Source organism: Felis catus, chromosome C1, assembly GCF_018350175.1.
Source record: "Felis catus isolate Fca126 chromosome C1, F.catus_Fca126_mat1.0, whole genome shotgun sequence".
NCBI classification, from domain to species: domain Eukaryota; kingdom Metazoa; phylum Chordata; class Mammalia; order Carnivora; family Felidae; genus Felis; species Felis catus.
The window spans coordinates 106014416-106037754 of NC_058375.1; the positions used below are offsets into that span (position 1 = coordinate 106014416).

Below are 23339 nucleotides of genomic sequence, written 5' to 3' on the forward strand. Positions count from 1 at the left end.
TTAAAGGAAATAAAACAACTAAAAATAAGCCCTCTGCAGCAACACAATGATTCTATAAAGGTGCTTATTCTAGTTTAGGAATCTTAAGATATAACTTGCCTTCAGAGTGTAAAAACAGTCATCAGAAATGAATAGAAACCAATACTATGCAGCTCTAGTCAATAAATACACTAGAAGCACCACTCTTTCACCACTTCCTTCAAGTAGAAAACAACCCTATCCTATTTTCCATACCCAGGAACCAATGACCATATGAATCTGCCAAAGAAAATTCAGAACAAAGCTGCCCTGGGAGAATTCTTACCAAACTAGTGGGGCTTATTCTACTTAAAAAAATAACAAAAACAATCAAACAGCACCCCCCCGCCCAATCTTTTTAATAGTCAGGAATTTTGGGTTTACATTTTCTCTCCCACAAATTACCAGCAGCAAGATCAGCTGCCCTCAGACTTGAAAGACCAGCATCAATTCAGCACTAACTCAGAAGGAACAGCAACACTACTGAATCACTTCCATATCACAGAATCATTACTAAATTCACTCCAACTAGTAGAACCATCTCAGTACCTAAAACTAAACAGGTACATCTGTTCCTAAGACCTCTTTATTTCTCTCTCTCACCCCTCTGGCCCAGGAAGAATTTCCCAATAATCCCACTTACCATTGTTGTTGGCAATTAGTGTGACAAGAGTCTTCTTTGTACTGTCGCTGTTCTGTGCCCCGCTGCTACTAACGGTGGTGGATGTAGAGAGGTGCCCAGCAACAGAAGCATGGGCAGCGATGGGCACTGGAGCCGAGACTGGCTGCTGGCTCACAGAAACTGTGGGGAAGGGGAGGCATAGTCACTTGGAGACAGGGACAGATGACACTAAAGGATATTGTTCTAATCCCTTTCATCTTGTTGTGGGTCTCTACAGCCAAAAAGTTTCCTGCTTTCTTTGCAAATCCAACTGTTCATCTGATTTCTCCTCCTACTTGTCCCTCGCTCCACCAATTAGACACAATGCCTTCTTCATCTCATATTTCCTGGTTAATTTAGATCACGAGCTCACTGAACCAGTATTTTAAGGTTTTGCTTATAAAGCACAAGGAAATCTCTAGGACTCAAAGGTTTATTATCACCACTATTGGTATTTATAACCATGCATACATAATAAGCCATACACAAGATCCTGAACTGTGTCCTGTTTCAGCCTAAACCAATGCCATCTTCAGGTCTCAAGGTAGGAAAGATAAAAATAAAGAGAGCAACAGATACAATTTAGCAGGGGGAAAGAACCATCACCCACTCTCTGAATTTAGGGCAATCTAGAATTTGACCCTGCAACATCACGTTTTTGAAAGAGCAGCTAACAAGCCTATGTTTGTAAACTGTTCATGAAGGCAGACACAAAGCAAACTCTGTTCAGCTCACAAAGGAAACCAAGGTCAAGTAAAACAAACAAAGAAGAGAAAAATGACTACGGGATCCTGTGTTTGACTGGGTACATAAATGAACACTGCCACACACACTACTTTGCGTTCTTGTTCGTACATTTGGTAGGAGGACTGCTAAATGATTGCTAAGCATTGGTTAACTCAACTCTCAATGTTTTAAATAAATTGAGCATAGTGTTTCTAGCTTCACATATGAAGAAACTGAGATATTTTTACAGACTAAAGCATAGAAAAAAAAAAAAAAGCACCAGCGCCACAACGAGGCATCCATCCTTGGGTTCTTAAACGAGGCATCCATCCTTGGGTTCTTAAAAGTCTTTCTCCACCTCACACTTTCTTAATAAAAATGCCATCCAACTGAGTCAGTTTAAATAACAATCCAAGATCAAAAGAGTTTTTGTTACCTGTAGTAGTTTTATCCACTGAATTATAATCTTCAACGACAGAATCCTCAATGACATCGCTGATTTTCTGCCATGGCTCCAGCTCCTCCTCCTCACATTCCATAAAGAGGTCGGTGTCCGCCATGCTACAAGAAAAAAGGACCAAATAAGATACTGACCTCAATGAGGTGCCTGGGTGGCTCAGTCGGTTAAGCGTCTGACTTTGGCTTAGGTCAGGATCTCACGGTTTTTGAGTTTGAGCCCCATCAGGCTCTTGTGCTGATAGCTGGGAGCCTACAGCCTGCTTCTGATTCTGTGTCTTCCTCTCTCTCTGCTCCTCCCCTGCTCACACTCTGTGTCTCTCTCTCTAAAATAAATAAACATTAAAAAAAAAAAAAAAGATATTGGACCTAAGAAGATATTGACCTCAAAATGAGAAGTGGTTGTATACAAAATATGGAATCAGATTCTTCAATCCACCCTTATGCTCCCTCTACCCTTTCCCCTAACCTCCCCCTACTGCCACATTTCGAAGGATCTAGAATTATAACTTTTGCTCTCTTAAAAATATTTATTTTGAGAGAGAGAGAGAGCACACACAAGTGGGAGAGGGGCAGAGAGAGGGAGACAGAGAATCCCAACCAGGCTCTGAGCTGTCAGTGCAGAGCCTGACTGGGGATCAAATTTCATGACCTGAGCTGAAATTGAGAGTAGGACGCTTAACTGACTGAGCCTCTCAGGTGCCTCATTGTAAGTTTTATTCTTGAAAACAAATTATGAAAGAGCTCACAGCAATTATTCAGTAAGAGGAGTATAAAAGTTTAATCTGTAATACCCAGGGCTATGATCAGGGTGAGGCAAATCATCCAAGTACAGGGTCTTTGATTAAAATGTATGTTTTGGGGGTGCCTGGCTGGCTTAGTCAGTGGAGCACATGACTTTTGATCTGAGTTGTGACTTGAGTCCCACTGTGGGTACAGATATTACTGAAGAAGAAAATCTTTAAAAACAATAATAATAGGGGCACCTGGGTGGCTCAGTCAGTTGAGTGTCTGACTCTTGATTTTGGCTCAGGTCATGATCCCAGGATTGTGGGATTGAGTCACATGTCAGGCTCCAGGCAGGGCGTGGAGCCTGCTTAAGATGCGCTCTCTCTCCCTCTGCCCTTTTCCTCCCTGCTCATGTGCTCTCTCTCTCAAAAAAAAAAAAAAAAAAAAAAAAAGTAAAAAAGGTATATTTTGCTCATTATGAACTTTTTCATATTAATAGTATTCTTTTACTATGTTAAAATACTCTTTTATTCCTGAGCCTTTTTGCAGTCTCTTAAATTTTACACCCAGGATAAGAACCTCACTTGTCACACTACATTCCCACTTTACAAACTTAGGCTGTTAGCTGCTCTTTCAAAAAGGTGATGCTGCAGGGTCAAATTCTAGACTGCCCAGAATTCAGAAAGTGGGTGGTAGTTCTTTTCCCCTCCAAATTGTATTCTTGTACTCCACCATGACTTGGGAGTGAGCCTTTAATTTGAAAACACCTAAGTTACATGCTTTTTCTTTTTCAAGTTTATTTATTTATTTTTAGAGAGCGGGAGAGGGGGAGAGAGAGGGAGAGACGGAGGGAGAGACGGAGGGAGGGGGGAGAGAGAGAGAGAGAGAGAGAGAGAGAGAGAGAGAGAGAGAGAGAGAATCCTAAGCAGGCTCTGCACTGTCAGCACGGAATTCAATGTGGGACCTGATCCCATGAACCACAAGATCATGACCTAAGCCAAAATCAAGAGCAGGATGGACACTCAACTGACTGAGCTACCCAGTCACCTACATGTTTCTTATAAACACAAAGCCTGCACCTCTGCAGTGCAAACAAAGAGCTATTGCTAGGCACACCTGGATGCCTCAGTTAAGCATTCACTTTTTTTTTTTAAGTTTATTTATTTTGAGACAGAGTGCAAGAGGGGCAAAGAGAGAGGGAGAGAGAGAAAATCCCAAGCAGGCTCCATACTGTCAGCACAGAGCCAAATGTGGGGCTCAAACTCACAAATCACAAGATCACGACCTGAGCTGAAACCAAGAGTAGGATACTTAACTGACTGAGCCACCCAGGTGTCCCAGCATCCATCCGACTCTTGATTTCACCTGCGTAGGGCTCTGGGCTGTCAGCACGGAGCCTGCTTGAGATTGTCTCTCTCCCTCTCTCTCAGCCTCCTCCTCTCAAAAATAAGTAAAAAATAAAAATAAAAAAGAGCTACTGCTATTCTGCCCCCCAACATCAGTAGCCTAAAGGTCAACTTCTTTGTCTTGGAATTATAATAGCGTTACTGCTCAATGCTCAAATAAATCTTTTAATGCAAAGGCTCTCACAGTGCCCTTAGTATTTCAGAAACTTTTTTTGACATCTCTATGCCAAAAACCAACCTAAAACTAGTCTAAATAGTTGGGTCCATAGAACGTGACAGGATTCATTTTTAAGGTGCCCAACAGATGGCGTTGTTCCCTTGAAAATTTAAAATATCCAGGCAGCGTGATGGGTACTAAGGAGGGCACTTATGATGAGCACTGGGTGTTTTATGTAAGTGATGCATCACCGAATTCTACTCCTTAAACCAATATTGCATTGTATGTTAACTAAAATTAAAAAAAAAAAAATCCAGCCAACGCCCCACTGAGTTGGCTACAACCAAGTGCCCACAGTTTCAATGGCTAAAGTGCCTAACTCGATTCTAACTGGTCTCTAAATTCTAATTATTTTTGTCTTCCCAGGCCAGGACCATAGTGGGGAGAAAATGTGAGCAAGGAAAGAAAAACACATAAGGTATCAACTTAAATTTTCTTAGTTTCATATTTAACATAAATATACAAAAGACAATGCTAGCCAGAAACAGAATTAAAAAGAAGGGTGGGGTGCCTGGGTGGCTCAGTTGGTTAAGCTTCCAACTTCAACTTTGGCTAAGGTCATGATCTAACAGCTTGTGGGTTCAAGCCCCACATCAGGCTTTGTGCTGACAGCTCAGAGCCTGGAGCCTGCTTCAGATTCTTTGTCTCCCTCTCTCTCTGCCCTTCCCCTGCTGTGTTGTCTCTCTCAAAAATAAACTTAAAAAAAAGAGCCAAATCCATACCACAGGCAGTCCTTGAGCAAAGACTACACAACACAAACTTCTGTAGTGTCCAGACTAGTTTTACTGAAAAAGATATCATTCTAAGCAACTTTTTAAACTATTTAATCTTACACCAGTTCTCTACTATGTAACTTTCTTAGAGCCCATAACCAACAATTAATTAATGCATGGATATCAAACATCTGGTAGAATGAATATAAACTGTGGATGATAAGTTCTGGGGATGGTTCTCAAGCACTTTCTTTCAACTCTGACCAGCTGCAAGCAAACTCCCCATACATATGCTGAGCATCAGAAGAAAACTTTCCTTCAGAGTAAATAGAGGTAGCTGAATGCAAATTGTGGTTTTCAGTGTCATGCCTATGGATATTTTAATAGCATATCCAAAAGGCTGGTCTTTACCTAAACTACTTCTAATATTTTAAGGGACTGAGTGCATGTTTCATTTTATGAAGCAATAAATTTTTTAAAAATATTTTTTAATGTTTACTTATTTTTGAGAGAGAGAGAGAGAGAGAGAGAGAGAGAGAGCGAGCGAGAGCCCGCGAGCACACAAGCAGGGGAGGGGCAGGGAGAGGGAGACCCAGAATCTGAAGCAGGCTCCAGGCTCTGAACTGTCAGTACAGAGCCCGATGCGGGGGGGGGGGAGGGGGGGCTCGAAATCACAAACTGTGAGATCATGATCTGAGGCAAAGTCAGATGCTTACAACCACCTGAGCCACCCAGGCAATCCAGCAATGAACCTTAAGAATAATATTCAAAGTTTCTTCTGGGGAGCCAGGGTAGCTCAGTCAGTTGAGCATCTGACTCTTGATTTCAGGTCAGGTCATGCAGGGTTGTGGGATTGAGCCCCGTGTGGGACTCTGCGCTGAGCAGAGAGTCCACTTGAGTTTCTCTCTCCCCATCTCTGCCCCTCCTCCATGGGTGTGCCCTCTCTCTAAAATAAAAAAGAAAGTTTCTTCCATCTGATCAAAGTCAAACAATGCTAGTCCTCCCATGAAAAAGATACTCTAATAAACAGAAAGAGTGGGAAAGGTAGATTTGAAAAAAAAAAAATGGCTAAGAAAGATGTTTGTGGCCTAACTACTTTTTATCAAGACAGAAGAACTCCCCATGTATATGTTCTGCCAAGACATCCAATGTAAATTAAGATTCAAAATGAGCAGAAAATTCAACTCAAAATATTTTTCAAGTTCTTTACAGCAAACAAGACAAATTAACCAATAAGGCTTGTCAACCCAGAAAAAAATAAATAACCAATCTGCTGACTGAGCATATTTCACATCCATCCAAACATCTCTGAAAGACAGTGAAACCAAGTTTTTCAAACAGTCCTGACCTAGACTGTTGTCTCTAAGCGTGATCCTTCATTTTACCATCTATAGCTCAGGGTCAAAAAACTGTGGAAAAGACAGGCCCTACCACAATAGAGATATCAACCTAAATACTTCACAAACTTGAAACATGCAAATTTAGCACCCTTCTTGTAGTTTTCCAGTTATCAAAAAGAAATCTTCATTAATATGAAGAAATGCCATATTTAACATCTCTATCAAGATGATCATGAGAAAACACGGTAACTCTGTGGTGCTCAGTGACCCATGGCAGGTAGCACATAGTTACCTTTCAACTATTTTTGATTAAAGAAGACAGGAATTACTAAATGCCCAGTACTGCAATGTATACATCTTCTCAAACTATCATTCTACTCACGTTAACCTCTTTCCACACCAAATCTTTTAATTTAACTTCTCATAAGGAAAACAAAAACAAAAACACCTGGATTTTTTTTTTTTCTGTCTCTTCTCTATTACTTTGCTTTAAGTGTATTTCTGACTTGGATACTTCTCACATTAACAAACAAACATGTTGAGATTCAATCCTTACCCAATTTAGGGGCATTTTAATTTCTTCTGAAAAACTGCCAGGCAAAAATGTGAATTTCAGAAAAGGCCAGCACATAGGGAACACAGTGCCACATCAAGAGGAAAATGTGAGATGGACAGAAAATTTGAGAATCATACCAAAACCAAGTGAAGGGGCAAACTTTCATCATATTATAACTGTGAGTCTCTGAATCAAGACTGTTGTGATTCTTTTCTTCTATTTTTTTAAATGTGATATAAATTCTAATTAAATACAAAAGTAGAGATGTATCTATCACCCACCTTCAAAAATTATCAACCCAAAATTGTTTTATCTATGCCTCCCTTCTTCATCTTATATTGAAGCTAATCTCTACATTATTCATAAATATTTTGGCATGGACCTCTAAAAGATAAGGACCTGAAAGATATAACAAAAGAAAAAAAATTGTACCATTGCATGCCTAAAAATTCGTAGTCCCTTAATATCATTTAGTCAACATTCAAATTTCAATTTCTCTCAAATACCATACTTTTTTTTTTTCAATATATGAAATTTATTGTCAAATTGGTTTCCATACAACACCCAGGGCTCATCCCAAAAGGTGCCCTCCTCAATACCCATCACCCACCCTCCCCTCCCTCCCACCCCCCATCAACCCTCAGTTTGTTCTCAGTTTTTAACAGTCTCTTATGCTTTGGCTCTCTCCCACTCTAACCTTTTTTTTTTTTTTTTTCCCTTCCCCTCCCCCATGGGTTTCTGTTAAGTTTCTCAAGATCCACGTAAGAGTGAAACCATATGGTATCTGTCTTTCTCTGTACCATAGTTTCTTAAAGTTTGTCTGAATTAGGATCCAAATAAGGTCCATATATTATGATTATTTGATAAGTTTAAGTCTTTTAATTTATAAATCATTTTTTTCCCTCCCTTGCCATTTATTTGTTGAAGAACCAGTTCATCTCTTGTAGATTCTACAACCTGGATATTGTTGATCACATATCCATAGCGTTTACTATATGCCTCTGTCCCCCTGGATATCCTGAAATTGACAGTTGGATCTAGTGGCATGATTATATACAGGATGAACTCTCCCTCCCCCCCGAAGACTACTCTTAAGGGTAGAGTTTTCTTCCATCTGGGGGAATGCTCGATGCTGGATCTAATCATTCTAAATCTGTCCTTCTTTCATTTATTAACTAGAACGCTTCTATTTAAAAAAAACAAGTAGGGGCACCTGGGTGGCTGAGTTGGTTGAGCATTCAACTCTTGATTTTAGCTCAGGTCATGATCTCAGGGTTTTGTGAGTTCCAGTTGACTGTGCAGAGCCCACTTTGGATCCTCCGCCCCCTCTCTCTCTGTCCCTCCCCAACTTGTGCTTGTGCTCTCAAAATAAACTTAAAAAACAAAACAAAAAATCCAAAAAAGCCCAAACATTTATATTATTTGGTTACCCATGGTGCAGTTCACATAGTAAAGTCTTGATTCCTTCTATCTTGCTTTTTTTCCCTTTATTTACCAGTTTTCAAAATAATGATGCAATAGTATTTCACCAAAGTGAATAAGCTTGCTCTTAAACTATCATTATGGTATCATATTTTAAACATAATTTACGTGTTTTGGTCCACTGCAGTTATCTTTATTGATACTCAAAAGTGTCCTATTTTGGCCAAACTTCAGCTGGCTTCCCAGTCCTTCTGACACCTTAGTAAGGTGTCTACTAAAATCCTGGCAATCTAATAGCTCCAGGATCAGTTCACATATTTCCTTCCCCAGACCCAGAATATGCCATTTCTTTAAGGAGCTCTGATTCCTATTGGTGGGAAATGATGTTCCAAGACCACAGTCTAGATGCTCGGGACCTTTCTGCTCATTTTTTTTTTTTTTAAGATTTTTAAAAGTTTGTTTATTTATTTATTTATTTATTTACTTATTTATTTATTGAGAGAGAGAGAGAGAGAGAGAGAGTGAGAGAGAGAGAGAGAGAACGAGTGGGGGAGGGGCAGAGAGAAGGGGGGCAGAGGATCCAAAGCAGGATCTGTGCTGACAGCAGATAGCCTGATGTGGGGCTCAAACTCACAACCCCAAGATCAAGATCTGCATGCTATTCCAACTGAGCCAGCGAGACGTCCCTCTGCTCACTTTTAATATAAAATTAGGGGCACCTGGGTGGTTTAGTCAATTAAGTGTGACTCCAGATTTTGGCTCAGGACATGATATCACAGTTCATGAGTTCAATCCCCACATCTGGCTCTGTGTGGACAGGTGGAGGCTGCTTGGGATCCCCCACCCCCACCCCGCCCCCGGCTCTCTGCCCCTCTCCTGTTTGCTTGCTCTCTCCCCCTCAAAAAATAAACTACAAAAAAAATTTTTTTAATATAAAATTATCTCCAGGGGCATCTTGGTGCCTCAACTGGTTGAGCATTTGACTCTTAATTTTGGCTAAGGTCATGGTCTCACAGTTAGTGGGATCAAGTCCCAGGATCCGCAGTAAGTGTGGAGCCTGACTGGGATTCTCTCTCTCCCTCTCTCTATGCCCTCCCCTATGTGTTCTCTCTCTCTCTCTCTCTCTCTCAGAATGAATAAACATTTTAAAAGATAAAATAAAATAATCTTCATATCAACCACCGATTATTAGTCAGCTATCTTCAATTTCACTCCCATGGCATTTGGCAGAATGTGCCACATCCACAAAGAACATGTTTTAGAAACTAAAAAAATTCTATTTTCTCCTTAAATTCTTTGAGATTTCTCAGTCTTGTAACATATTTACTGAGCAAAAAATTCTCATTAATCTCATTACTTCCACTCTTCCCCTATCCCCAACCTCTTCCCTTCCCCTAACAAGAAGGCTGGGTCATTTTCCTGAAGGGCAGAATTTACATATACAGTTGACCCTTGAACAATATGGGTTTGAGCTGGGCAAGCCTACGTATAGATTTTTTTTTTTTTTCAATAAACATACCGGAAAAGTTTGGAGATTTGTGACAATTTGAAAAACCTCACAGACGAACTGTGTAGCCTAGAAATGTCAAAAAACAAAATAAGAAGAAGGTAGCTATGTCTTGAATTCATAAAATACATTTAGATACTCATTTATCATTTACTACCATAAAATATACACAAATTAAAAAAGTCAAAATTCATCAAAATTTACACACCTACAGACTGTACATGGTGGCATTTGCAATAGAGAAATGTAAACAAACATGCAGTATTAAATAACTGCATTAAATTAACTGTAGTATATATTGTACTACTGTAATAATTTTGTAGCCACCTCCTATTACTAACTGCAGTGAGCTCAAGCATTGTGGTATCCCAATGTCCCCTTAAAACATCACTTGAGCAGCTGATCTCTCCAGTAAATTGTGTTATCACAGTAAAAAAATGATCTCTCACAGTTCTTGCCATTAGCAGTTAAGTTCTTGGGAAGTCAAAAGTTATACGTAGATTTTTGACTGGGGAGGTTATCGGGCTGTTAATATCCATAACCCCCACACCTTTCAAGGGTCAACTGTACTTAAAAATTTTTAAGGACAATCAAAAAGGATACATTTAGTTTAATCAAGTCCTTTTGCAAGCAACTATTTTTTGAAAGACAGTCTTTTTTTTAATGTTTATTTATTTTGAGAGAGAGCAGGTATCCAAAGTGGGGAAGGGATAGAGAAAGAGACAGAGAATCCCAAGCAGGCTCTGTGCAGTCAGCACAGAGCCAGGCACGGGCTCAATCTCATGAACCCATGAGATTATGACCTGAGCCAAAAATCAAGAGTCAGACACTTAACTGACTGAGCCACCAAGGTGCCCCTAAAGACAGTCTTTTCTTGAATGCCAAAACAACGACAGATCACCTCAAAGATATCAAACAAATTTCTTAACTATTCCTAACAAAAACTTTATCCACAGCATATAAGCTCAAATAGCTGGTAAGGTTCCTTTCCAAGGTGGAAGGGGGTGGGAGGTTTAGATAAAGCAAAAGGCCTACAACTTGACTTATAAACAAAGACCTTATTTCTCCCTTCAATAAAATTCCCAAGAGAGATAAAAAATTTCATCATGTCCCACTGTTCTCCAGCATATACCAGGCACACAGTGGAGCCTACCTGAGGAAGAAACTTGGGTTTGACAGCTGTTAAAGGGAAACCAAATCATAAAGGGCATCATTAAGGAATCTTCTTCACACATGCCAGTGGATTTTATCCAACTCAATGATACTCAAAAATGGGGACTACTTGCCCTCCAGAAGACATTTGGCAATGTCTACAGAAATTTTTGGTAGACATAACTATAGGTAGGACTGGGGAGGGCTGCTACTGGCATCCATCTAGTGGGCAGTGGCCAGGGATGCTACTAAACATCCTATAATACACAGGTCAGCTAGGGACTTACCTGCTCTAAAACATCAATAGTGCCAAGATTAAGAAACTCTGATCAAATGGAATCCATGCTCTGAAATGGACATTTTTTTTCAATGTTTAATTTTATTTTTGAAAGAGAGAGAGAGAGCACGCGCACGCACAAACAGGGGAGGGGCAGAAAGAACGAGAGACAGGATCTGAAGCTAGCTCTGTGCTGAGAGTGGAGAGCCCGATGTGGGGCTCAAACTCACAAACCACGAGATCATGATCTGAGCTGAAGTTGGACACTTAACCGACTGAGTCACCCAGGTGGCCCTGAAGGGGAAAATTTTTTTAAAGCTATCATCCCACATTCTATGCATAAAGAACTATCATTTCTTGGGTGCCTGAGTGACTCAGTTGGAGCATCTGACTCTTGATTTCGGCTCAGGTCATGATCTCAGGGTCACAGGATCAAACCTGCATCCAGCTCCACACTGAGCGTGGAACCTGCTTAAGATTCTCTATCTCTCCCTCTGCCCCCTTCCCAACCCGCACTCTTTCTCTCTCAAAATAAATAAATAAACATTAAAAAAAAAAAAAAAGAAGAAGAAATGGAAATTAGGTTAAAGGACTTTGGGAAATTATATCCACAAAAATTATTCACTAGTCAATATTGACAATAACATACTGATAGTAACCAATAAAATTAATAGTAACCATAATTTTAGAGGATTGACTGTTTTGAGGAGAAATTAGGTACTTGGGCAAGAAAAGAATGGCACAGAAGTTGTCAAATGAACACGAAGATAAAATCAAGTTTCACAGATAGATGATTATAACGTGAAACAAACCTTGTAATCATCTCACGAACCATGACATCATGACTTGAGCCGAAATCAAGAGTTGGATGCTTAACTGACTGAGCCACCCAGGTGCCCCTAATCTCCATTTCTAAATTTCTGGTTTTGACCCCTTTACAATTCCACTATGGTTTGCTTCTGCTAAATATATCTACCCTCCTTGCCTGTCCAACTTCCAACTCATTTTCTCAGAGGGCAGTGAACCAAAAGGACATGAAGCAAACTTACTTCTGCATTCTTTCTCAAGGTCTTGTTGTTATATTTGAACTGTAAGTTACAAAGGTAGCTCTATTATCTCAAACACCAAAAGTTATGACAGTACTTAAGTTTAAACAGAAAAATGTTAGCAGATAATTCAGACTCTGCCTCTCATCAACTGGTATAAACAACAAACAAGCCACTGACAATTATGGTTAACCTTAATCAAATCAAGGGGTGCTTGGGTGGCTCAGTTGGTTGAGCATCTGACTTCAGCTCAGGTCATGATCTCATGGTTGGTTTCTAGGTTCAAGCCCATATCGGGCTCTCTCCTGACAGCTCAGAGCCTGGAGCCTGCTTTGGATTCTGTGTCTCCCTTTCTCTCTCTGCCTCTCCCCTATTTGTGCTCACTCACTCGAAAATGAAAAATAAACATTAAAAAAACAAAAAAAACCCCCAACAAATCAAGTATTTAAATTTAACTTGCAGTTTGTAGGAAACACAGCAATAGAGGAATAAGTTAAGCAGCCGCACAAGAAAATAATGAGGTAAATCCAGGTGGGACATTCTATAAAGAAATAATCAGACAAATGCAGAATAGAGAACATTCTATAAAAGTAGCAACATGTTCTCTTTAAAAATGTGACACACACACACACACACACACACACACACACACACACACACACCAAACTAAATTAGAAGACACTAGGGGTTGGGGCACCTGGGTGGCTCAGTTGGTTGAGTGTCCAACTCTTGATTTTGGCTCAGGTCAGGATCCCAAAGTCGTGGGATCAGACTGGTGTCAAACTCCATGCTAAATGTGGAGGCTGCTTGAGATTCTCTCTCTCCCTCTTTCTCTCTGCTCCTCTCCCCACCCCCACCTGCACACACGCACACTCTCTCTCTAAAATAAAAAAAATAAAAAAGAAAGAAACTAAAGAGCCATAAGAAAATGCAACACTTGAACCTTTATTGGATTTTGATTCATATAAAAGCTATAAATGACATTTGGGGAACAAATGAAACATTTGAATATATAGACTACATAATATTTGGTAATTACTTTTAGTTTTTAAAAATTTTTAAAATTTCATTTCCAGTATAGTTAACATACAATGTTAGTTTCAGGTCTGCAACAAAGTGATTCAACAATCCTACACTGTACTCAGCACTCATCAAGAGAAATATACTCTTAACAAAAACGATAGGGGTGCCTGAGCGGCTCAGGCAGTTAAGCGTTGGACTCTTGATTTTGGTTTAGGTCATGATCTCAGGGTTGGTGAGTTTGAGCCCTGCGTTAGGATCTGCGCTGACAGAACTGCAGAGCCTGCTTGGGATTCTGTCTCTTTCTCTCTCTGTCCCTCCGAGGTCCCTCCCAACTTGGGAATTTTTTTTTTGAATTTTCTTTAAAAGAACAGTTATGTTAGAGTTATATAGGAGAATGTATTTATTCTTAGCAAGTGCCTGAAATATTTAGTGGAAATGTCATGATTTTCAAGTGGCTTAGCAAACATATGCATATTTTAGTGCTTTCTTATAGACATTAGTATGTTAAAACATGATTGTGTCTAGGTAAGAGGTTCACTGTCATACACCTTGTACTCTTTCACTTTCACGTGCATGACGTTTTCTTTAAAAAAAAAAAATGTTTATTTACTTTTGAGAGACAGAGCGTGAGTAGGGAAGGGGCAGAAAGAGAGGGAGACACAGAATTTTAAGCAGGCTCCAGGCTCTGAGCTGTCAGCACAGAGCCCGACGCGGGGCTCAAACCCATGAACCATGAGATCATAACCTGGACCGAAGTCAGATGCCCAACCAACTGAGCCACCCAGGCGCCCCCGTGCATGAAATTTTCTTAATAAAAAAGTTGCGGGAAATCAGATGAATAAGGTCTGACAATCTAATGTAAAACATGATTATACTTGGTAACACTGTACCATATCACTGAAATTTGCTGAATAGAACTTAAATTTTCTCACATGCAGAAAAAATAAATGTGAGGTGATGAATGTGTTCATTAACTGGATGGAGGGAATCCTTTTACAATGTACATGAAATCACCATATGTACACTTGAAATATCTTACATTTTGGCAATTATACTTCAATAAGGTTGAAATTTTTAAAAAAAGTTGGGCGTAAAAACCACCTAATCATATTTTGGTTATGATATTTTTGCACTACCATATTCTGCCACTATCCTTTTGCCATTTACTAAATCAAACTGTAGCCTTGTTGATTTTCTATTTAACTTGTTCTTATTTCTAGGAGCAATTTTCACATAGATTCGCATATACACATTTCTTAAAACATACATAATTAATGTTAGAAAAAATGTATTTAAGGTGGATTATGTTGGCTACCAAGGAGGTACTGTAAGAGGAGACAGACTCTGCCATCTTCCTTCCATTAAGCCAACCCATTATTTGACATCTTAGTAACCTATTTGGTCTCTATTTTACAGCAGTAATTGTAGTGACAACCTAATTTTTGTATACTTAGACTTTACTCAATAATGTGGCTCACACAGGACTATTAGCAATTCCCACAGTCTTTTAAGTCTTTGTCATTCATCTTTCCACCCATAATATGGGTATACCAGACATACCTTTCTAGGGAGAAGTGAACTACACCTTAAGCACTGGCAAATATGGTAATCTATACTCAGATCCTAGCTAATCAGTAGAAGTCTACATAATTGAAAAGATACAAAGAGAATCTTTACAAACAACCTGTTATTTAAAAGCGACAAGGTGTGCCTGGGTGGCTCAAACGATTAAGCATCCGACTCCTGATTTCCACTCAGGTCATGATCTCACAGTTCCTGGGGCTTGGTTTGTGGGATCAAGCCCCACATTGGGCTCAAGCTGAGGCTGCTTGGGATCCTCTCTGCCCCTTCCCCCTTCCCATTCATTCTCTCTCTCTCACACACAAAATGAATAAACATTAAAAAAAAAAAAAAAAAAAACAACTGGCTGGCTCAGTTACTTGAGCGTCGGACTTTGGCTCAGGTCATTATCTCACGGTTCCTTCGTGATTTGAGCCAGCAGTTGGGCTCTGTGCTGACAGCTCAGAGCCTGGAGCCTGCCTCAGATTCTGTGTCTCCCTCTCTCTCTGCCCCCTCCTCTACTTGTGTACACACACACACACACACACACACACACACACACTGCTCTCTCTCAAAAATAAACATTACAAAAACAAAAATTTTAAGAACATACCCTCTTACTCTAGGGTAAGAAATAATAATCCTCAAAACAACTGGCATCTGTTTTCAAGTTATCTCAATTTTTGTCTAGATTAATTCTAGAAAACCTATAGAGCTGACTACTTAATATGGCTATAAAATTACTGTTAAACCTGTAAGAAACTTTTATTGTCTTTTGCATGACTGATTTCATCCCTTACAGAATCTAACAGTTGTAGAACCTCACATATAATATTCACAATGTGTTCCTCAACAGTGTCAATAACCTAATGCTCCCAAACACAACTTTCAATTTACCAGGCAGCAAATCTATCAAGAAGCACCCAGATAAGAGCTCTGTGCTCTTTACTAAAACAACTAAAGTAAGCAGTAAGTTCTCTATTTTTAAAGGGTTCAATATTCAGGGGTCCCTTCCCCAAGAAGCTTTTCTTCGCTGACAGTTGTGTGACCTATATTCCATTTTTACTCCCTTGATTTCATTTAACTCTTCTAAATACTAGTAATATGTTAGTCTATTTCCCTTTTCTCCTCCTGAGTTATACGTAAAAATGTTTTTTGTGGATATGGCTTTATTATCACAAACCCGAATGCCAACAATCTATCAAAGTCTTATTACATTGATATGATAAAGGCACCAAACAGCTCTAGGGTTTGTAATTTAAATCAGAAATCACCACCCTCAGGGTGCCTGGGTGGTTCAGTCGGTTAAGTCCGACTCTTGATTTTGGCTATGGCCACAATCTCATGGTTTGTTGGTTCAGGATCCCAGGCCATCAGCCTGGAGCTTGCTTGGGGATTGATTCCCTGCCTTTCAAAATACATAAATAAACTTTTAAAAAAAGCGTTGGGGGTAGCTGGATGGCTCAGTTGGTTAAGCATCCAACTTTGGCTCAGGTCATGATTTCATAGGTTGTAAGTTCGAGCCCCACGTCAGGCTCTGTGCTGACAGCTCAGAGCCTGGAGCCTGCTTCAGATTCTGTGTCTCCCTCTCTCTCTCTCTGCCCCTCCCCTGCTGTGCTCTCCCTCCCCCTCTCAAAAATAAACAAACTTAAAAAAAAATAATAAAATGAAAAAAAAGAAATCTCCACCCTCAACAGAAAGACATACAGTAAAACCTTGGCTTGCGAGCATAATTTGTTCTGGAAACATGCTTGTAATCCAAAGCACTCGTATATCAAAGCGAAATTTCCCCATAAGAAATAACAGAAACTCAGATGATCCATTCCACACCCAAAAATACTCATGTAAAAATGATTACAATATTGCAATATAAAATAATAAAGAAAATACAAAATATAAAGAAAAATAAATAAATTAACCTGCACTTACCTTTGAAAACCTTCGTGGCTGGTGTGAGGGAGACAAGAGAGAGGAGGGTTATTGTGTAGGACGACTTTCACTATCACTAATGGAATCACTGCTATGTATTGGCTCAATGCAATCTTTCTTTTCGTGCAACTTTAACAAGGAACCTATCCAATGACACTTACTTTTGCCTCCTTTTGAGGATTTCGCGGAAATGTGACATTGCATTGTCGTTAAACAGATTCATCGCTTGCACTGCTACAGCCTTATTCAGGTGGTGCTTTTCTACAAAATTTTGCACTGTTTCCCACATTTTACACATCTCCCTAATCTCATCTGAAGTGAGGGATTCCTCTGCCTTTTTCTCCTCTGCAGATGAGATCTCCTCCATAACCTTTTGCTGTTGCTCGCGATGCAGATCCATCAGTTCATCGGTGGTCAGCTCCTGACCATGTTCCTCCACCAGCTCCTGGATGTCATCCTCGTTCACCTCTAGGCCCATGGTCTTCCCCAAGGACACAATTTCATCGACAACTGGCGCCTCCTGTTCATGAGCAAGCCCCTCTAGGTCATGTCCAAGAACACAATCAGGCCACAGTTTTCTCCAAGCAGAACAGAGGGTTCTCTTGGTGACCCCATCCCAGGCTTTATCAATGATCTTGAGGCAGTTGACGATGTGGAAATGATTTTTCCAAAACTCTCGTAGAGTAAGGTTTGTTCCTTCGGTCACCTCAAAGCATTGCTGAAATAGTGCTTTGATGTAAAGCTTTTTAAAGTTTGAAATGACCTGCTGATCCATGGGCTGGAGGATTGGAGTGGTGTTGGGAGGAAGGAACTTGCCCTTAATGAACTCGAATTCCTCCAGTAAGTCGTCCTCAAAGCCTGGAGGATGAGCAGGAGCATTATCCATGACCAGCAAGGCTTTGAGTGGCAGATTCTTTTCTAAAAGGTATTTCTTCACTGCAGGACCAAAGACCTCGTTGATCCACTCAATGAACAACATACGAGTGACCCAAGCCTTGCTGTTGGACCGCCACATAACGTTTAACTGGCTCTTCTGAACCTTGCATTTCTTGAAGGCTCGTGGATTCTCAGAATGATACACAAGCAGGGGCTTGACTTTAAAATCCCCGCTTGCATTAGCACAAAACAAGAGGGTGAGATGGTCTTTCATGGGCTTGTGACCAGGCATTGCATTCTCTTCTTCTGTAATGTAGGTCCTCTTTGGCATCTTTTTCCAAAAAAGCCTCGTCTCATCGCAGTTAAAAACTTGTTCTGGCAGGTAACACTCAGAAACCATGAGCTTCTGGAACTCAGTAGCGAATGCCTCAGCTGCCTTAGCGTCCAAACTTGCAGCTTCTCCGTGCTTCGCAACACTACGGATGCCACTTCTCCTCTTAAAGTTATCAAACCATCCCCTGCTTGCCTTGAAGCCTTCTTCTTTTTCTGTTGACGTACCTGGCAGTTTACTTACAAGGTCAGTGTACAAGGCCTTTGCCTTCTCACAGATAAAATTCTCAGTCACAGTATCACCTGCTAGTTGCTTCTCGTTTATCCAAACCAGAAGCAACTTCTCTACATCTTCCAGAACACGTGGCCGTTGCTTTGATATTCTCGTGACTCCTTTTGCTGCATCTAGCCCCCTTATTTCTTCTTTCTTCTTTAATATTGTACAAATGGTCGACGTAGACTTCTTATAAAATCTTGCAATTTCAGCCACTCGCATACCTCGTTCATACTTCTTGATGATCTCCTTCTTAACTTCCACTGTAATCATCTCCTTCTTCTTACCACCTTTCTTTTCAACATTTTTCCGCCTGGGGGCCATTGTATACGCTTGCACGGATGTTGACTACAGTACAGTATTAATAAACTCTTGTTACCGTATTTAATGTAATTGGCAATAAGGCAGCAGAGGAAAGGGTCTATATCTGCAGGCAGCCTGACCTAGAATGAAGCAAAGCATTCCTAAGCTTACTCTTGTATGGAAAAGCAAAGGACTGTCCATAGGTGCTTTGAAGTGACAAAACATACACTAGTGCCAGCTGTGGGCACCTTCCAACGTTCTGAAAGATCACTGATTTCTGCCAGATGCTGCGGCCTGAGACCGAGCATCTGGGCATGGGAGACCATCACCCACAAGCCCGTAGAAAAAGAAGAACCACTGGCTCAGTTGTGATCATGTGACATTCAGTGTCACATACTACTTGTATTGCAAGACGTCACTAGTTTATCAAGTTAAAATTTATTGGAAATGTTTGCTCGTCTTGCAGAACACTCGCAGAACAAGTTACTCGCAATCCAAGGTTTTACTTGTATGTATGTAGAATAAAGACTGAAAAGTTACCTGGAATATACTTTAATACAATACCAGGCGTTATTTTGTAGTTTACACTCATCACCTCAATGAATTCTCACAATTATACGTCCTAAGTACTACATTTTACAAATGAGGTTAAAAAGGAGGTTTAGAGAGATTAAGTAACTTGCCCAAGGTTAAAGTTAGTAGATAACACACCAAGACTCGAATCAAAGTTTTTCTGTAAAATTCTCCCCCAAGCCACTGCCTCTTCCATTACTAACTCCAACACACACCTGTAAATTCTCCAGAAGTTCCTACATTGAGGCAGATTTGGATGATCTCAGAAGCAGAAGCATAGAACAACACCCAGTGATTCTCAAATGTTTTGGTTTCAGGACCGCTTTACATTCTTAAAATTATTGAGGACCTCAAAAAGTTTTTATTTATGTGGATTCTATCTTTTGATATTTACCATGTAAGGCCTTAAAACAAAAAAAGTTAAATACTTATCCACACAATTAACAATAACAAACCATCAAAGTTAATATAAAGAACATTTTCAATTAGAAGTTATCTTTTTCCCTCAAATAATTAGAAAAGTAATATTGTTTTACATTTTTGCCAATTGTTTAAGTATAGCTTAATAGAAGGCAGTTGGATTCTCATAGCTGCGCATGCATTCAGTCTGTTTGCTGTATGTTGTTTTCGTTAAGTATACGACTATCTAGCCTCACACAGCAGAAAAAAAGAAAAGTCTTCTGAAAACCTTTTCAGATAGCTGTGTATATTGACACAATACTAAAACTCAAAAGATGGTAGTTTCTTAAATAAGTTACATCTTGGAATCTGAATCCCTATCAACCCACTTTTTGTATTTTCTTACATTAAAATCCACTGATGTACCTTGCATTTTGAAAGGATCATTTACCCATGGTATTTTGAAACATCACACATTGGTCACTTGGAAAATACAAATTTACTGAAATGTCCAGGTTCCAAATGTTGACACATTTCACTAGAATTATAAATACAATTTAAAAAATACTTAAAAATCACAGTCATTAACACTGATGCTACAAGAAAAGTCTTTAAAGTACTGGGAAGCTGTCAAACCTGAGAGGTCAACTTTTTTAAAAGTTTATTTTGAGACAGAGAAAGATAGGGTACACACGCGAGATGTCAACTTTGAACAAATTCTTATTTTCACGCTCAAATTTTTATCATTGGTAACAAATACTTAGTCAACGGTTTTCCTTGAAGTGACAAGCTCACTTCATTTTCAGAAAATATCTGTCAGGGGTGCCTGGGTGGCTCAGTTGGTCGGACTCTTGATTTCTGCTCAGGTCATAATCCCAGGGTCGTGGGATGGGGCCCCATATCAGGCTCTGTGCTGAGCATGGAACCTGCTTAAGATTCTTTCTCCCTCTGCTCCACTCATGCTCAGTCTCTTTAAAAAAAAAAAACAAAAAAACCTACCAAACATTAAAGTGTGAAAATAACTAGTCAGTCGTTCTTTCAAGTAAAAATGCAGCTCATAACTCAATCTCACAAGTGCTTTTTCTTATGCGAAGGATCATACCTCCTTAGGCCGCAAGTGTCTTTTCTTAAAAAACTAAAAAGACATCCACTCAAGGGTTGAGATCTTTTAATTTATTTTAAAAGCACCTGCAGGACAGGGGCAAAGAGAGAGGGCGGCATCCCTGCTGTCCAGGCAGAGTCCCATGCAGGGCTCCATCACAGGAAGGGTGGGATCATGACCTGAGAAGAAATCAAGACCCCGACACTTAACGACTGAACCAACCAGGTGCCCCAATTAATAAATCACTTTTACTGCTTCATCAAGGACATTCTCACATGGAATGTCATGCAACCGCCTTGCTTTGTGCTAAGGCACCACCAGCAGTTTTACCCAGCTTTGCTTTTGGATCATCAGTGCAAATGTCACTGAAAAGAAATGAGTAACATCTTAGTATCACCTATTTTGAAAATAGTTATGACCTCTCAGCTCCCCTGAAAGGCTTTATGCTAAACCAAAATTCTCAATGTGGTAGTTGCCTTAATTAGCCTCAGCTAAAGGACTGTGGGTTAAAAATGTAGAGAAGATGGCACCCCCCCCCATCCTGCCCAAAGAGACTTAGGGATGAGCCCCCCCCCCAAAAAAAAAAAAAAACCAGCACTTTCAGCAATCTCCAAGGTACTTTTTATGTATCCCTAACAAGTGTGCGAACCAGTTGGAATTCAGAGTCCAATTCCCAGGGCCAAGAGCAACCCACGGGTCTGGGCATCGGTTTATCAACAAGCAGCCTCCCCTCCCCCCCCCCCCCCCCCCCCCGCTTCCTCTCTAGCTAGATGGGAATCTTTAGAAAGTAAAACTCCGTTTCTGTGGGGTTTTGAGCTGCGGTGGATAGTGTCCAAGAGTGTAGAAGGCTAGGCTACAATCTGCACCAAGAAGGCGGTTGTTCTGAGATAGTAAAACGGTCTCCCAATTTCCATCTCGAAAACGAGATTGGGCTAAATGACTTCCAAGACTCTTCTCAGCCCCACCTTTTTCTGAGCTGAGAATGTCCAAATAAGTGAGAAGAAATACGTCCAGTGTTATTAACAGTTTGGGGAAATCCCGCGTCTGACGGGAGGAAATCTGGGTAACTCGCAGAAAGAAGGGAAAGCAGGTGGATCAACGACATCACTCTTTCCAGTAGGTGATGAGAATCTAGAAAAAAATAGTCCCTGGGATAAACATGGCGCCCACCGCGGCAGGATATTAACACCAGAAATAAAGATATTCCGCCCCATCCCATTTTATAAATCACGGCGCCATCGCAAAAATATTTTAGGTCCGAGGGAGGAGACTTTGTAAACTAACTGCAGTGCACTAAAGCCTAGGATGTACTATTGGACCGAGCAGAGATTACATAACACAAGGGAGCGGCACAGCGATCACTCATTTACTAGCTCGAGCTCAAAAAGAGCGCCCCACTCCTTCGCCGGCGGGGACGCGGCGGGAGAACCGAGCGCTACCCAACCCCCCGGGACGTCACCTCGGCGCCGCCTCGCCCCCTCGCCCGCCCCTCCCGCCGCGCCCCGGCGTCTCGCAGCCGCCCGCGCCCCCGCCCCCGCCCCCTTCCCCGCGGGCCGCCGCCCGCGCCCGCGCCCGCCCACTCCTCCGAGACGCCTCGCGCCGGGCGTGCGTGTGGACGTCGGATGTGTGCGGGGCCGTGGGGCGCGAGTGCGCGCGCGCGCGCGCCGCGGCGGACGCCGGGGGGCGGGGGCGGCCGGCAAGCAGGCAGGGGCCGCCCGGCCCGGCCCGCCGCGCGATTCCCGCGGTTCCCGGAGCGCACGCACTCACTCTCGCGCTCGCGCGCCGCACCCCACGCCCGCCGCCGCCGCGGGCCGCGCCGCCACTCGCGGGGGGCGGGGGCGCGCGCCACCGGGCCCCCGCCCCCACCCCTCGCGCACCCGCCCCATCCCCCTCTCATTGTCTCGCCTCGGAGCGCCTCGCCGAGCGAAAAGATAACGGAACCCCCGGGAGAAGGGGGTGGGGAGAGAGAAGGCTCGCCCGCTCGCTCACTCACCTCCCGTGGTCGTCGCCGCCGGTAGTCTGACCCGAGGAAGGCGCCGTCGCCTTAAAGGGACCTTGCACCCGGCGCCGGGAGAAGGGGGTGGGAGCAGGGGAGGGGACGGGGGCTTGGGGGAGACGGCTGAGAGGGAACCGTGGAGAGCGCGTCTCCCCGAGGGTGAAAGGAAACCTCCCTCGGGTTCGAGTGATTTGGGGTGGATTTTTTTTCCCGAGGGGGGCGGGGGGGCCCCGAGGGAGGGGGGTGGGGGGGCCAAGGAATGCGGCTCCGTGTACGGGAGCTGGCGCGGGGGAGAGAGACGCCGACTCCCCCCACCGACCCTCTCGCCCCGCGGAGGGATACGTCTCGTCACTTCCGCCCTCCCCCTCTCGTGGCCTTTCAATTGGTTGGGGTGCCTGGAACGTCATGAGCTCATCCTAACCCTTGCCCGGGCTTCTTTTCTAGTCAAGTTTGTCTGGGCCTGCAAATAAATAAATAAATAAATAAATAAGATCATTATTATTATTTTTTAATGAAATAAGGAATAATTAGCTTAAGAAGCAACATCTAAATTTTGGTGAGAAAAATGGGATTTCCAGAGAAAATATTCCCAATTCATTTGCCTGGACTTTCCAAGGAAATTTTGGGAATCTCCCCACTTGCCACTCAAGACTTGTACCTAACCTAGAGGGGACCCTCATACCTCAGGCCAGATGGTGAGGCCCAGTGGCACCAACAACTGTCATTGGAACAAAGGCAGCAAAATGGC

The 23339-nt window shown here is 41.8% G+C and overlaps 1 protein-coding gene across 5 annotated transcripts in view; it reads right to left on the minus strand.

Annotated features, from left to right (window-relative positions):
- Positions 1-22832, minus strand: part of POGZ (pogo transposable element derived with ZNF domain) — a 52369-nt gene extending 29537 nt beyond the window's left edge. For 2 of the 5 annotated variants that reach the window (XM_023259160.2, XM_045033506.1), the window contains exon 1: positions 1842-1966. In XM_023259160.2, the coding sequence (XP_023114928.1) occupies positions 1842-1965 (124 nt within the window). In that variant the 5' untranslated portion in view covers position 1966. Of the gene's footprint in view, positions 1-661; positions 821-1841; positions 1967-7103; positions 7225-22588 lie in introns of those variants that run through there. The other 3 variants (XM_011285146.4, XM_045033505.1, XM_023259157.2) reach the window with 3 other exon arrangements.
- Between the last annotated feature and the right edge of the window lie 507 nt (positions 22833-23339).